The 16,318-nt window shown below is 36.6% G+C and overlaps 1 protein-coding gene across 2 annotated transcripts; it reads right to left on the minus strand.

Moving 5' to 3' along the window:
• Positions 1–7,288, minus strand: LOC107613305 (kinesin-like protein KIN-14Q). 2 transcript variants are annotated; one of them, XM_021109482.1, is made up of 17 exons: positions 6,804–7,288; positions 5,144–5,227; positions 4,961–5,038; positions 4,507–4,833; positions 4,328–4,389; positions 4,055–4,244; positions 3,422–3,498; positions 3,240–3,339; positions 3,065–3,163; positions 2,791–2,967; positions 2,413–2,698; positions 2,139–2,300; positions 1,816–2,031; positions 1,680–1,717; positions 1,400–1,563; positions 1,188–1,313; positions 1–1,068 (listed from the first exon to the last, which is right to left on the minus strand). In XM_021109482.1, the coding sequence occupies exons 1-17, from the start codon at positions 6,904–6,906 to the stop codon at positions 259–261; spliced, it is 3,099 nt and encodes a 1,032-aa protein (XP_020965141.1). In that variant the 5' UTR covers positions 6,907–7,288; the 3' UTR covers positions 1–258. The 2 variants fall into 2 exon arrangements, with proteins under 2 accessions (XP_020965141.1, XP_016170737.1); XM_016315251.2 differs by lacking the exon at positions 6,804–7,288 and adding an exon at positions 5,434–5,917.

Below are 16,318 nucleotides of genomic sequence, written 5' to 3' on the forward strand. Positions count from 1 at the left end.
TTATAATTATCAGACTCTTAAATTTAAATAGAGATTATACACATCAAGATTGGTTTTCACACTCCTTGCTCCACAACCCATTTCATTAAAAAAAATTCAAAATGAGTTTTGTACTAATTACCATTTTCGTCATGAAACATATGTCATTTTTCATGTTCCTAGGAAGGATGACCATCAAACAAGAAATCACTTCTATCTATCCACACACAATAAAATATATAAAAATAAAAAATAAAATCTAAGATCAATTCAGTTTTATCATATCCAACCTCTTTCCTTTTCCTTTTGACTATTCTTTTGTTGGATCTCCTTACCTCTTCTAGCACTTCCAACTTGCACCCTTTGTCCCAATCTCCCTCTACTTCCAATGGAAACTCTAACCTTCTCCATCCCTACATTTACACCAACCCTTCTCATTTGTGGAGACTTCACTTGTATCTTCTTATGAAGGCTTCTTCTTAGTATGCTACCTATCTTCTTAACACCACTTCTTACTTCCTTAGGACTCTCACATTGTGTCTGTTCTGCCAGCACAAACTTGGTGTCTAATTCTCTATTTACATCTTTATGATCTGTGGCTTGGTTCGCGGCTATAGGTAGCAGTGGCGATTGGAACTGAGTTAAGCTTGGTATGCTTGGGAGTGGAATGAGAGAGTTACGCCTTGCAGCAATGGCGGAAGGAACACGTGGTGTCATTGTGCAGATAGAAGCTCTTCCAGACCGTTTTGGCAGTAGGAGTTTCTCGGCCATCTCAGGGTTGTTTTCCTTTTCGGCATGATCAATACACTTGATGGAGTTCTCTATTGTGGAAAAGGGTATTAGAGGCTTTAAGAAGTTGTTTTCCGTGAGTGGTTTAGCAGAATTTACTTGGTCCTTGCACCATCCACCACTCACCGGATCATTGAAATTCTTGTTGATACTTAGTGGTCGATTCACAAGCGATGGCCTCGGAAGTGCACTGTTTGGTTCTTCTTGTTGCTTCATTTGGTGCTGCTCGGCTATTTTCGAATCCACATGTTGTCGCGCCAGCTTTCTTTCGATGAGAAGTTGTGCTTCCAGTTCCTTGACCTTCAAGAAAGAAACAAATACAAAGTTAAGAGAAAATTCAGAAGAAAAAGTTTAAATGTGAAAGAGGCTATATTCTATCCTGTGAATAAAAGGTTTAAAAATCTGTTCTAATAAGATACCTTGTCATGGAGGCTCTTGTTTTTATTATCTCTTTCTTTCATCTTGGACTCTAATACATGGATTGTTTCCTCCATCTTCTTGAGTTGGAACTCCTTCAGCTTTGCCTCTTGTTTGGTTTTCTCAGCCTTAACACAAAGGAGAGTAAAATTAATAGAATGAGTAAAACGGCGAAATCTTACAACAGCATTGCAAAAGTTACAAACAAGCATACCATCTGCTTGTGTCTAAGAAGTTCAACAGTGTCCAACTGCTTTTTGGCAGGGCCGAGTTCTATTCCCCTTGCTCGACTAGCAAAGTTCAGAGAGCAAACTGTCTCGCCCAAATCAGTTTCATTAGGACTAATTTGCACGAACATGAGTGCCTTTGAATCCCCTCCTGGAAAAACAAGCTAGTTCGTCAAAATTTAGAATAAAATTTGCATACATACACGGGATAAAAGTCAATCATAAATGCAAAGGAACCAAGTCTAAAGGAACATGTATAATAAGTACCTAATGAGTCTTGAAGCAAATGCGTAAGTTTCGAGTTCCTGAACCATGAAAACAACAATAAAAACTTCAGTAAGGTAGTTGATGTCAGTGTTTGAACTTTGAACAAGGGCTAATAATATATCTTTATTTTCATAACCTGAAAGGGATATGCGGACTTTTTGTTGCAAGGGCAGATATGACATCTCCAAGTGCTGACAAAGACCTGTTAATGTTTTGTGCCTCCTTCAGTCGATCGCCTTGGACATCTGTCTTGGCCACTCGCTCGCTTCCTGCTAAGTCCACCAGCCATAACTTGCTTCTTGTGCATTCCCCATTCAACAAGTTCTCCCCTTTAACCATAACACAATGAATGCTGTAAAGAGAAAGAACAAGTTAATGGCAAGGTTGGAAGAAAACCAAAAACTACAAATTTTACAAAGATCCAAAACTTATTTAGCCTAAATAAAAAATGAACCTGACCAGTGGGATCTACTGCTGTGTTCATTCGCATTGGTTGAGCTTACAGCCCTTGCATTGCTACCAGTTTGCAGGACTTCCCAGACTTCACTCATATTGTTCACATGAGCCTCAACTAACCCAGGAACATGATGCATTCCTTCACCGACTTGCCTTATTTCCAATCTACGATTTAACAAATTTTTTTATTAACAATCAAGTCATTGTTCATAAAATGGGAATAAGTTTCTGGGCTGATCATCGCATGAAATTTATCAAATGGTTAAATATAATATACCTTCTAGCAGTTGCTCCTGGCTGATTTCCTGAAAACAGCAAATCTCTGATTTGTTCATTGTACACTTCTAAAACACTTACTGATACATCGTAACTGTAGTGTGTCTGTCTCTCCCTGATTATGTCAAACATTTTCTCAAGAGTCCTGAAATTAACTCCACGAGCCTCCTCAGTGCCCTCCATTGTGAAAGTCTTCCCGGTTCCAGTCTGCCCGTATGCAAAAATGCAAACATTGTATCCATCTAGAACTGAGGTTGCAAATGGTGCCGTGTCTTCGAAGATATCAGCTACAAAGTAAACCAATAAAAATCAGTAAAAAATGAGCAAGTGTCTTCATATGAGAACTATCCTAAGAAATTAACGCATCGATGCTAACTACCTTGTTCAGCTTGGGGGCCAAAGACAGCATCAAACTTAAAAGTCTTTCTAGGAGCACCATTTGACATTACAGTTAGCTCACCATCTTTCGCAGATTCAAAATCTATGGCCATTGTGGCTCCTGCTGCTAACTCTTCAGCGTTAAGGGGCCTACACCTGCAAAAGACTCGTATGTTTCCTGCAACAGATAACAAGAACAGTTGTTGAACCATTGTGTATGTGTTATCATATCACATACAAATCTAAGAAAACAAGAGCAAATGAAGATCTTTTACCTCTCAATTCCAAAACCTTGTTGTAAAGTTCTTTTCGTTCCTTTTCCCCCTCGATATATTTGAACTTGAGATCTTCATGAGATTCTTGTTGTTCATTGACTATAAAAAGAGACAGCAGGACAAATTATCACCCTATATAAGATTGAAAGGTATATTTTATCAATGTCTTACTTACGTTTGGCATTTATCATTAACCCCATTTCGCTGATTTCTGCTTGACATTTCCTGTATGCCTCTGCTTCCTCTAAGAGCTTGATGTGCTCCATTTTCATGATCTACTCAGGAAATTAGTTAACAAGTTAAACAAAGTTTTACTTTTTGAATTTGGTTGCCATTCAAATGTGGTAGGATATGTACCTTTAATTTCCTCATCAAGTCTCTTAATGATGAAAACCACTTGCTTTTCTCTTTCACTTGCCCCTCTATGGCAAACGCTGCAGAGAAAACAAGATCATTTGGTCCATAAATGAAGATCAATTTTGAGTTTCAGGTGGTTATGATTCTCACCCCCAAAGATCAATTTTGAGAGTTTTTTGTTTGGTTTATAGAGAGCAAAATAATTATGGCCTCGAGAATTTTATTAAGGGGGAAATGAAAATTCACAATCATTTGTAGAGGAGCTACCAAACATAAATCACTTTATTTCAAAATCATCTCTATCTACATCATTTTGACAAAATTAATGCTTCATAGAATCAATTCTACAGACATACGTTTGGTTGTGCTTCTAGAGTCCCAAAAATCAATTGTGTCACCTCATAATTGATTTTGGATTTTCTCTTCCACTGTTTGATTCAAATTTTAGTTCAGGTCAGAATCAAATATAGTCTTCCAAAATCAATTATGGGGTATGTAAATTTTTCTTAACAGACATAAATCACTGTCCATAAATTAAAAAGATTGATGCCAGAAATTATTCCAAATAATTATATATAGAAGCAATTCTACAAAAGCAGAAACAAAACAGACGGCAAAAAGGCAGGTGAATACCCAATGATCCTACGTGCATCGACTTGCGCATGAGCTCATTCTGTAGCTCTTTCAGAGAGTTCCAAGCTTCTTGGCATTCCTTGCTCTTCTGCTCATTCTCCCTTCTAATCATTTTCAACTCCCTCCTTGTTTCTGCCAGCACTTTTTTCAGCTTCTCATACTTCTCTTCCACCCCAATATTTTCGGTATCCTACAAAATAAAGTTGAGAGCACATAACAATCTACTTTCTGCTTTCATTTCGAATTTTATTGTCAGTTTGTATAGAAACCTACTTCTGAGGATTCCAACTCAGCATCCTGAGATACACAAATATCTTCTAGCATTTCATTTTCTCCTGAATTCAAAAGCAAAACATTATTGATAAATTAAATTATGGAGTATAACCATCAACACCTATGTTGAAATTTCAAAATTCAGAATCCCTTTACAAATTATCAAGAATTGAACTCACTTGGAGGGTAATTTAGGGGTGACTCGTCTGCAGTCAAAGGCGGTGGAAGAAGCTCAAAGGAAGCATCAGGGGGCACAATCACATCATCATGTGTAAAAGTTTGACAAAAGTTAGAGAATTTAACAGTAGGGGTCTTGTGGCCATTGTCAACTTCAGAGCCATTGATTCCGTTCTCTAGGGAAAGCTCCATGGATGACTCCAAATTCTTGCAGTTCTTGTTACAAAATACCTCTGGGGAATCACCATAGCTGATTCGAGCAATCTCTGGTGATCCAGCACATATCACCAAATCTGGTGAAGTCAGAGAATACCCCAACATTGATCTACCTGGAAAAAAAAATATTCATCCCATAATTCTATTAGGTACTCAAGAACAAAAATTAAAATTAAACTAAAGAAAACAAAATAACTTTTAAAAATTTCAAAATTGTGCAAGGAAGCCAAACCCTCTTACCATCAAGAACAGTTCTCACAACTGGATCATCAAATTCTACACTATTCCTTTCAAAGCGTCCACTGTTCCCTTGGAATCCTACACCAAGAACTCAAAAACCTATTATTAGTACTGAAAAATCAAAACAACAAAATGGGGTTCATCAAAAGCATAAAAAGATTCAACTTTTAAAGTAATCCGAACCATAGCTTGGGCTTCCACCACAAGATTCGGGATCTGCAGCCATAGCTGAACAACCAGAGCTCAGCGATGCGTGTGAATCAACGTCTACGCCAAAACCCATAAAGAAAACACAAGAATTCACATAACAAACCAAAATGGTCCTTCAATAAACCACCCATTTAAGAACTAGGCATGACATCAAAGCGGAACACACACACACAAACACACACACACACACACACACACACAGAGAGAGAGAGAGAGAGAGAGAGAGAGAGAGAGAGAGAGAGAGAGAGAGAGAGAGTTATTACAGTTGGAGCAGTTAGTGGAATAGGTTTCAGTTTCTTGTTGTAAAGAAACGTCGGTGAGAAGAAGTGGGTCATCTTCATAGAGACGCCATTGGTTATTCTCCATAGATAAAGAGGATAACGAAACTCTTTGTATTTTGAATTCAGCAATAATAAACAAAGCATAGGAAAAGAGAAAAGAAGTTATGCTTTAGAATGTGGTGATGGTGATGATGATGACTAAAAATTAAAAAGTGGAAGGTTATTCTTTCTGAAACTGGCTTTGATTTCGTTTTAGAATTGCAAATTTTCCTTAATGAGAAAATTGGACCGTTGGAGGCTTTTGAAATTTGAAATGTAGCAAGCGGGTCTGAAGAAATAGTTTCACAGCACAAATAAAACTACAACATGGCTTTGGGGAGAAGATTCTGCATTTGCTATACTTTGGATTCGATCATTTTGGATCAACCTCAAACCCAAAGGTATTGGAGTATGAGACACGTGACAGTGTGACACTCCTTGCGACTTTCGATTAAAAGGTGGAATGTATGTACATATACTCACCTTGTACTTGTACTTTTTTTGGTCTAGACTAACGCTTCGAAGGATTTTTTTTAATAAATAAAATAAATATTTATTTACGGATATAGATAATTTAGAATATTTTTATCGATTTGCAAACATTACTTATCTTATTTACAGTACAAACAAAAAGACACATCACAAAATTCATGTATCACATTTACACACTATAAATGAGATAAGACTTAGACGCGTCTAGATAAGTAACTTGTTTAGAGCGTCTATCTTATCTCATTTACACAGTATCACATTTGTATACAGAATCTGATGCGTGGGTTATCTCATTTACACTCACATACTTAAGTAACTCGTTCACAACATCTATAATGTTACTATTCATACCCTTGAACCTTCATTTCTCTCTTTGTCGCACGTTTTGTTGATATTCTTGAGATACTTGGACGTTATAGTGCGCGGAAATGCACGGGATGATGACACCAACCGCCTGAATCCAGGTCAGTGTTGTTATTTTTTTATCTTTTAATTAAGTAAGTATATGTGATTATAATTATGGTACTTTGATAGGTTTTGTGCTGTTACACATGAGTAGAATAGATTATGTTTTGGTAATATAAAATAAGTTAGTTGGCAAGTTATTAGTATTTATTAGGTGTCGAATGTATTTTTAATAAATGTTAGTTTATTAATTAATTTAATTTAATTTATTAATTAACTGCTTATTATGTTATCTTATTTTTTTAACTCAAATTTTATATTTTTAATTTAATTTTAAATATGCTAGAGAATTTAGTTTGAAACCAAGAAAGAGAGAAAGAGAGAGAGAGAGAGAGAGAGAGAGAGAGAGTTATTACAGTTGGAGCAGTTAGTGGAATAGGTTTCAGTTTCTTGTTGTAAAGAAACGTCGGTGAGAAGAAGTGGGTCATCTTCATAGAGACGCCATTGGTTATTCTCCATAGATAAAGAGGATAACGAAACTCTTTGTATTTTGAATTCAGCAATAATAAACAAAGCATAGGAAAAGAGAAAAGAAGTTATGCTTTAGAATGTGGTGATGGTGATGATGATGACTAAAAATTAAAAAGTGGAAGGTTATTCTTTCTGAAACTGGCTTTGATTTCGTTTTAGAATTGCAAATTTTCCTTAATGAGAAAATTGGACCGTTGGAGGCTTTTGAAATTTGAAATGTAGCAAGCGGGTCTGAAGAAATAGTTTCACAGCACAAATAAAACTACAACATGGCTTTGGGGAGAAGATTCTGCATTTGCTATACTTTGGATTCGATCATTTTGGATCAACCTCAAACCCAAAGGTATTGGAGTATGAGACACGTGACAGTGTGACACTCCTTGCGACTTTCGATTAAAAGGTGGAATGTATGTACATATACTCACCTTGTACTTGTACTTTTTTTGGTCTAGACTAACGCTTCGAAGGATTTTTTTTAATAAATAAAATAAATATTTATTTACGGATATAGATAATTTAGAATATTTTTATCGATTTGCAAACATTACTTATCTTATTTACAGTACAAACAAAAAGACACATCACAAAATTCATGTATCACATTTACACACTATAAATGAGATAAGACTTAGACGCGTCTAGATAAGTAACTTGTTTAGAGCGTCTATCTTATCTCATTTACACAGTATCACATTTGTATACAGAATCTGATGCGTGGGTTATCTCATTTACACTCACATACTTAAGTAACTCGTTCACAACATCTATAATGTTACTATTCATACCCTTGAACCTTCATTTCTCTCTTTGTCGCACGTTTTGTTGATATTCTTGAGATACTTGGACGTTATAGTGCGCGGAAATGCACGGGATGATGACACCAACCGCCTGAATCCAGGTCAGTGTTGTTATTTTTTTATCTTTTAATTAAGTAAGTATATGTGATTATAATTATGGTACTTTGATAGGTTTTGTGCTGTTACACATGAGTAGAATAGATTATGTTTTGGTAATATAAAATAAGTTAGTTGGCAAGTTATTAGTATTTATTAGGTGTCGAATGTATTTTTAATAAATGTTAGTTTATTAATTAATTTAATTTAATTTATTAATTAACTTTTTATTATGTTATCTTATTTTTTTAACTCAAATTTTATATTTTTAATTTAATTTTAAATATGCTAGAGAATTTAGTTTGAAACCAAAATTTTATAATTGAAATAGATTTGTTATTAAAATATTTCTTTTTTTAACAGAGGCCTCACCTACTACAATCTAGGCGGGTGAGCCACACTCTTACACTACCGGACACCATTGTCTTTTACCTGAGGGAGGCCGGGTTTGGCAATACTGCGCAGCTCAGGGACTTTGTCTTTGACAATTACCTAATTACTATATTTGTGGAGCATTGACGTCCGGAGACCCACACTTTTCACCTGTCTTGGGGTGAGTTCACCACCACCTTGCAGGACGTTGTGTACCACTTTAGGTTACGTACACACAGAGAGCCAGTGGGTGAGTGCTTGTGTGATTTTCACACATGGTACCAGCACTCGACCTGGGAGTGGGTAGAGGAGCTCCTTGGTGTCAGGCCTCTTCATGCTCAACAGCAGGGGCACAAAGGAAGGAGTAATTCTCCATCAAGTTAACATGGCTGAGGGACCGAGTACGATATATATCAGCTACTACAGATGCAGCAACCTTCTGACAGTACACTAGGTGTTACATCCTGTTGCTGATTGGGGGTTACCTGATGATAGACAAATCAAATAATTAGGTCTATATCAGATGGTTGCCCTTATTAGAGGACTTCGCGAGGTACCACAATCTGTCTTGGGGATCCGCTGTGCTTGCTTGGACGTACCACTCCTTATGCCCTGTAGCACATCGATCTACTACAGACATTGTTGGATGCACTCCTCTACTGGTCTTGTGGATCTACCATAGATTTTCTCAATAGTGTCCACTCGATAAACATATTTTGAAGTTTTTCGCTGACCATGAGACAACTATTTTCATATACGGTTATTGTAGTTTCTATGTATGTAATTCAAAAACTTGTTGCATAAATGGAGAGATTGTTATTGTTGTATATGTCCATAAATTGATAGGTATGGCCCAACAGAGTAAGTACCAATTTGACCAGGGAGTCCTCCGATATTACCGTTACCGCCTTGTGTAACTCCAATTAGCAATACACCACCATATTTGCCATACAGATGCGTGCTATCGACGGAGATGAAGAGCTTGCAATGCTTGAAAGCCTCCACATAGGTAGAAAAAGCCTAGAATACCTTATCAAATTGGCTGTAACCGTGTACCACCAAGTGCCCATCATAGTACGGCATGACCCTGAAATCACATATTATTCTGGGACAACAAATCTGCAATGCTTTGAGCAACCTCAGCACCTTATTATATGACTCCTTGTAATCACCATATTTCTAGACAATTGCCTTTTACTTTGCCATCCAAACCTTTCTGTATGTAGGTTTGAAGTGATAGTTTTACCTAACTGCACCTTGTAGAACAAGGATAGTGACTGATGGGATAGATTGTATAAGGGGCAAGATGACACTACAAATGACGTTATTGTTCAATTATCGATGGTCTTGGGACATGGTGGGGCTAAACAGGTGTGCATACCTCCAAATTTATGCACCTCCCTAACGAAATAAAATATATACGGTAGGCATTTATAACCAAAATAGTCATGATAAATAAGAATATACACCACAAATAAATTTGACCTCACCAATATCCGAGATCCTGTCGGAGGACAACACGGAGACTCCAAGGATATCATGCTGCAAATTGCCTGCAATGTGTAACACCTTACTACACAGAGCTTTACGCTTAAGTTGTAAATCAAAGGTGGTGAGGTATTACGACCACTAAACAAAGAAGTACATACGTATATATATTTGAAAGATAGTTTAACTAGGAGTCTTGAAAGAAAGAATAAGCAAAAACAAAATAGGAATTGCGTCAATCCAAAACGTTAAGAAATAAAAGCTCGATACAGAAAACCAAAGAGATAGATATAAATATAGATATAGAATTTCAAGAGAGTTATATAACAAGCTCTAGTCTCGACCTGCGAAGTAAGGGCCGGCTGGATATATATATATATATAGCCCAAAATACAACAAAAACATAAAATACAAATCCTGGTTCTCTAAAGTCAACCTCTAAGAGGGACAAAATACAAATTCTATACAAATGTGGATAATACTACATATATACATGTACAAATACAAAATTCAAAATCTCCAAAAGTAGATCTTCACTGCCAAAGAGTCTCTGGCACGTTCAGCGAAGTACCTCACGTCTTGCATCTGAAAAATAATAGAATATGTATGGAAAGAGAACTGGAGATTTTCAGTACGGTAATAGTGCCTAAATAGTTAAGATATAAGGTTTCGGGAAGCCAGAGGCATTTCTAAACTCTAACAACCCATACTCAAAATCATAGAGTTCTCACTATACCCGAATTATGGTAATTATATCTAAGGATTCTAGTCTAACTCTTCCTTTTCCATTATATGCAAACCTCCTTATCACCAATTGGACAACCCTCAACGTCACCTCTGCCAACATGAGGGATCTCTCAAAAACAGACACATACAATACAAACAAGAAAAATATAGATATGGATAGCAGATACAACAATTAGATCAAGTAGTAGTTAATTACAGTTAATCAAATAGGCAAGCCAAAACAAATGCATACTTAAACAAAACATACAAGTGCATAGGATGCATGTCTGCCCTATGGCTGATGAGTCTCGTCTATCAGTTATATAGCCAAACCCGACATGTTTAGTGGCCAACCCTGGACAGGAACATTACAATAGGAGCAAGTGGGACAAAACCGTAACCCTTGTATTTTATCTGCGTAACCTGGAACAAGGGGGACAACCTCAACCCTTGCCTCTTACCCAGGCGGTGTTAAAATTCTTAACCTAGAGCAAGTGTAACAAAACTCAACCCTTGAATCTTACCTTGCGTCTCAAACCATTATCCGGAGTAAGTGGACAACGCCACTCTATCTTACCCGGTATCTCAACTTTTACCTGGAATAAGTGGATAATGCCACTTACCCGGTGTCTCAACTTTTACCCGGAGCAAGTGGATAATGCCACTGCATCTTACCCGGTCACATATCTCAATTAGATTTCATTTCATTTCCAAATCCATTTCCAATTCATTCAAAAATCATAATTAAGATAAATCATCATCATCCACCATTCTTATAGCCAACCTCGTCATCCTCAATTCTTTTTTAATCATCATCATTCCTTTTTATCACACCTCTCATCAACCCATCATAATCCTTAACACTCTAATCTATACTCTTATTCAACTTCATCAATTTTACTTGATAATCATGCTTACACTTATTCTCAAGCCTAAAACAAGTTATCGGACCTTAAACAGGGGTTATGAAAGTTTGAAAATTTAGGAAAATGGTTAAAAACTCAAAAAATAAATACAACTTTAGCAAAACAAAGTGGTCATGCATATGCATGCCACCGGCGTACGCATGAGTTCAAAAGTTGCAAAGGTCACGTACATGAACCACCTTCACGTATGCGAGAGTATGGACAGCACCATGGACTTGCGTATGCATGACATTCCCCACGTACGCATGAATGTGAATTTCTCCAAAAAAAGCTGTTAAGTTCAGAAAACCAGTTTTTCACACCAAACTTTAAATACACATAACCTTTTCGTTAAAAACTTCGCATTCCAGATAGAATCCAGCACATTCAACGAGGTGCATCATGTCTTGTATCTAAAAATAGAAAAAAAATACCCGAAACGGGTGCCAAAAGGTTCCCAACAGGGTAATAGTTCTAAATAGAGACGATGTAACACTACACGAATCCATTAGGTAATTCTAAACTCTAACAACCAAGATCCAAGCCTAGGGTTATACTAGTCTAAAACCGGATAAACATACTACATATTTTTCTATATCAATGGTCCAAAATCTCAAGTTCTCTTTAATGCTCCTATCAACCTTTCTCTTTTCACTTTAATACCACAGAATTTTCAGTATTAAATTTAGTAAATGTTTAGCAGAGACAAACATAAGTAATAGGTTGCAAACACAAGCAAGAACAACTACAGCATATATTGCAAATAACAGATAAACAGAGATATACACATAGTGTAAGATCCCAGATTTTTGAAAATTAAATAATAAGTAATTTATGATTTATTATATTTATTCAAAATGAATTTTTAGAGATTTTTATATTAAACTGGGTATTTTCTTATTTATAATTTAAAGTTTTAGTAATTGAAAAATAATGAGAATTTTATGTGCTTTAATTTGAATATTAAGCTTTTGAACCTTATTTTATAAATGAAGGAGAATTTATTTAATTATCTCTAATTTTTGTTAGATTAGTATTTATTTAAAAATAATTTACAATTTAATAATAAAATGGTATTCCAACGATTATTTTATATTTAATTTGAATTTAAGTTATCACTCTATCCTTTTATTTTTATTAAAATTACCATACTACCTTAACCCCAAAATTACCAAAAGAAACCCTAATTTACACACTCTTCAAACCCGAATTCTAGCCACACCCACTCTCCTTCACCCATTCCCAACCGCTCACCCCTTTTCTTTACACACCCCTACAGTGGAAAAGAAAAGAGAAAAGGAAAGAAAGAAGGAAGGGAGAACTGAAGGAGAAGGAGGGGAGAGAGAGGGAGCCGCTATCCAGCCTGCCGCTGGAGCCCCGCCGTTGCCAAGTTGTCATCGACGTCAGTTTGAGGAGAGATAGGAGACGTTGAGAGAGGGACACCGTTGGAGCCATGAGGATCATCATCATCATTCAGCGACTGCTGATGCGTGAGCATCTTCCCTATCTTTTCCTAGTGAATTTGTATTTAATTTATTGAGTTTAATCAAGAATTAATTATCTTTTAGCCACTATAGATGTTACTTTGAGTCGTGTGCAATTCTGTTTATTTTAGGTAGCATTTGGCTGGATTTGATGGAGTTTCCACAGAAAAAGAGAAGAAGGCGAATGATACTGTCAACCCTGACCTCTCTACACTCAAACCGAAATAACTCGAGCTATAGAGGTCTAATGGATGTGATTTAAGTGGCGTTGAAAAGCTATCTTCCAGAGCTTTCCAACGATATATAATAGTCCACACTTTTCTCCCACCAATTTGGCTAAGGCTGCGCCTAACTTGAGATTTCTCAAGTTAGGTGCAAGACAGCATCAACAACACGCAACAATGAGCATGACTCCAAGTAAGGCGCACTAAAGCTTGAGTTAGGCACATGCCACAACAAAAGCACGCCACATTGATTTTGCTTCACTCAAGTAGGGCGCAGTAATACAAGCCTTGTAGCTCCAATCACTGCATACCTCAAGTAAGGCGTGGCTTGATGCCAAGTTAGGTGTGCCTCCCTACGAAGCAAGTGGTCCCCATTCATCAATTGAAGACGCTCGGATTGCTTTAATTAATTCTGATTTAAACTTTATTTTTATTTAAAAATAGAAAAAGATATTATTTAGTTTTAAAAAAAATATAATTTAAATTTATTAGGATTAGATATAAAAGGGAAAAGAAACTTCTCTTCTGGGATATTCCATCTCATCCCAAAATTCACAGTTTACCAGAATCCTAGTTTTCACTCTGAACCATGAGCAATGGTGCACGAATTGTAAATCACACTTTTCACAACTCGTACCACTAACCAGCAAGTGCAATGGGTCGTCCAAGTAATACCTTACGTGAGTAAGGGTCGAATCCCACGGAGATTGTTGGCTTGAAGCAATCTATGGTTATCTTGTAATTCTTAGTCAGGATATCAATTATAATTATTAGTTTGGATTGCAAAAAATAAAAGAGCATGAATTAAATACTTGTTATGCAGTAATGGAGAATATGTTGGAGTTTTGGAGATGCTTTGTCTTCTGAATCTCTGCTTTTCCCTTGTCTTCTTCTTCACGCACGCAAGGTTCCTCCTATGGCAAGCTGTGTGTTGGTGGATCACCGTTGTCAATGGTTACCATCCGTCCTCTCAATGAAAATGGTCCAGGTGCACTGTCACCGCACGGCTAATCATCTGTCGGTTCTCACTCATGCTGGAATAAGATCAATTGATCCTTTTGCGTCTGTCACTACGCCCAACCCTTGTGAGTTTGAAGCTCATCACAGTCATTCAATCCCTGAATCCTACTCGGAATACCACAGACAAGGTTTAGACTTTCCAGATTCTTAAGAACGCTGCCAATGGATTCTAGCTTATACCACGAAGATTCTGATTAAGGAATCCAAGAGATACTCATTCAATCGAAGGTAGAACGGAGGTGGTTGTCAATCACGCGTTCACAGGTTGAGAATGGTGATGAATGTCATGGGTCATCACATCCATCATATTGAAGTGCGAATGAACATCTTAGATAGAAACAAGCGTGTTTGAATAGAAAACAGAAATAATTGCATTAAGTCATCGAGACACAGCAGAGCTCCTCACCCCCAACAATGGAGTTTAGAGACTCATGCCATCAAAGAGTACAAATTTTGGATCTAAAATGTCATGAGGTGCAAAATAAATCTCTAAAAGTTGTTTAAATACTAAACTAGTAACCTAGGTTTTCAGAAAATGAGTAAACTAAGATAGATAATGCAGAAATCCACTTTTGGGGCCCACTTGGTATGTGCTGGGGCTGAGACTTGAGCTTTACACGTGCCTAGACTGTTTCCAGAGTTGAACGCCAGGTTGTAGCCTGTTTCTGGCGTTTAACTCTAACTTGTAACCTGTTTCTGGCGTTTAACGCCAGAATACAACATGGAACTGGCGTTGAACGCCAGTTTACATCATCTATCCTTGAACAAAGTATGGACTATTATATATTGCTGGAAAGCCCTGGATGTCTACTTTCCAACGCAATTGAGAGCGCGCCAATTGGACTCCTGTAGCTCCAAAAAATCCATTCCGAGTGCAGGGAGGCCAGAATCTAACAGCATCAGCAGTCCTTTTTAAGCCTGAATCAGATTTTTGCTCAGCTCCCTCAATTTCAGCCAGAAAATACCTAAAATTATAGAAAAACACACAAACTCATAATAAAGTCCAGAAATATGAATTTTGCCTAGAAACTAATGAAAATATACGAAAAATTAACTAAAATATACTAAAAACTACATGAAATTAACCCCAAAAAGCGTATAAAATATCCGCTCATCACAACACCAAACTTAAATTGTTGTTTGTCCCCAAGTAACTAGACAAATAAAATAGAATACAAATAAGTCAAGAAGCAACAATATCTCAGAGTTTTGAGTGAAGCTCAGATTCTAATTAGATGAGCGGGACTAGTAGCTTTTTGCTTCCGAACAGTTTTGGCATCTCACTTTATCCATCTCACTTTATCCATTGAAGCTCAGAATGATTGGCATCTATAGGAACTTAGAATTCAGATAGTGTTATTGATTCTCCTAGTTCAGTATGTTGATTCTTGAACACAGCTACTTTATGAGTCTTGGTCGTGGCCCTAAGCACTTTGTTTTCCAGTATTACCACCGAATACATAAATGCCACTGGCACATAATTGGGTGAACCTTTTCAGATTGTGACTCAGCTTTGCTAAAGTTCCCAATTAGAGGTGTCCAGGGTTCTTAAGCACACTCTTCTTTTTGCTTTGGACCTTGACTTTAACCGCTCAGTCTCAAGTTTTCACATGACACCTTCACGCCACAAGCACATGGTTAGGGACAGCTTGGTTCAGTCGCTTAGGCCAGGATTTGATTCCTTTAGGCCCTCCTATCCACTGATGCTCAAAGCCTTGGATCTTTTTTATTACCCTTGCCTTTTGGTTTTAAGGGCTATTGGCTTTTTCTGCTTGCTTTTTCTTTTTCTTTTTCTTTTATTTTCGCCATTTTTTGTAAGCTTTTGTATTCACTACTTTTTCTTGCTTCAAGAATCATTTTTATGATTTTTCAGATTATCAAATAACATTTCTCCTTTTTCATTATTCTTTCAAGAGCCAACATATTTAACATTTATAAACATCAAATTCAAAAAACATATGCACTGTTCAAGCATTCATTCAGAAGACAAAAAGTATTGCCACCACATGTAAATAATTAGAATTTTCCTTATTAAAAACTCAAAAAAAATATTGCCTCCTTATTCTAAAGAAAATTTGCTATTTTATTCATGTTTAATGATGATGAGAAAAATAAATTATAGCTTAATTAGAGATAAAATCAAAATATAGATACTAATTACTACTACTCATATATAACTTCTAAGGTAAAACTCAAATAAGAACAATTATCACAGAGTTAAGGCTAAGATTAGAACTCAACAACCTTGAATTTGGGAGGTGGATGCCTCTTTAGTCTGTGCAGCATCC

The sequence above is a fragment of the Arachis ipaensis genome, chromosome B08 (genome assembly GCF_000816755.2).
Source record: "Arachis ipaensis cultivar K30076 chromosome B08, Araip1.1, whole genome shotgun sequence".
Lineage (NCBI taxonomy): Eukaryota > Viridiplantae > Streptophyta > Magnoliopsida > Fabales > Fabaceae > Arachis > Arachis ipaensis.

Coding starts and splice junctions, on each gene's coding strand:
- LOC107613305 (XM_021109482.1), bottom strand. CDS start 6,906: ATGGAGAATAACCAATGGCGTCTCTATGAAGATGACCCACTTCTTCTC. Junction 4,390..4,506: donor ACCCCTAAATTACCCTCCAA/GTGAGTTCAATT, acceptor TTTTGAATTCAG/GAGAAAATGAAATGCTAGAA. Junction 1,314..1,399: donor TTCTTAGACACAAGCAGATG/GTATGCTTGTTT, acceptor CTTTGTGTTAAG/GCTGAGAAAACCAAACAAGA.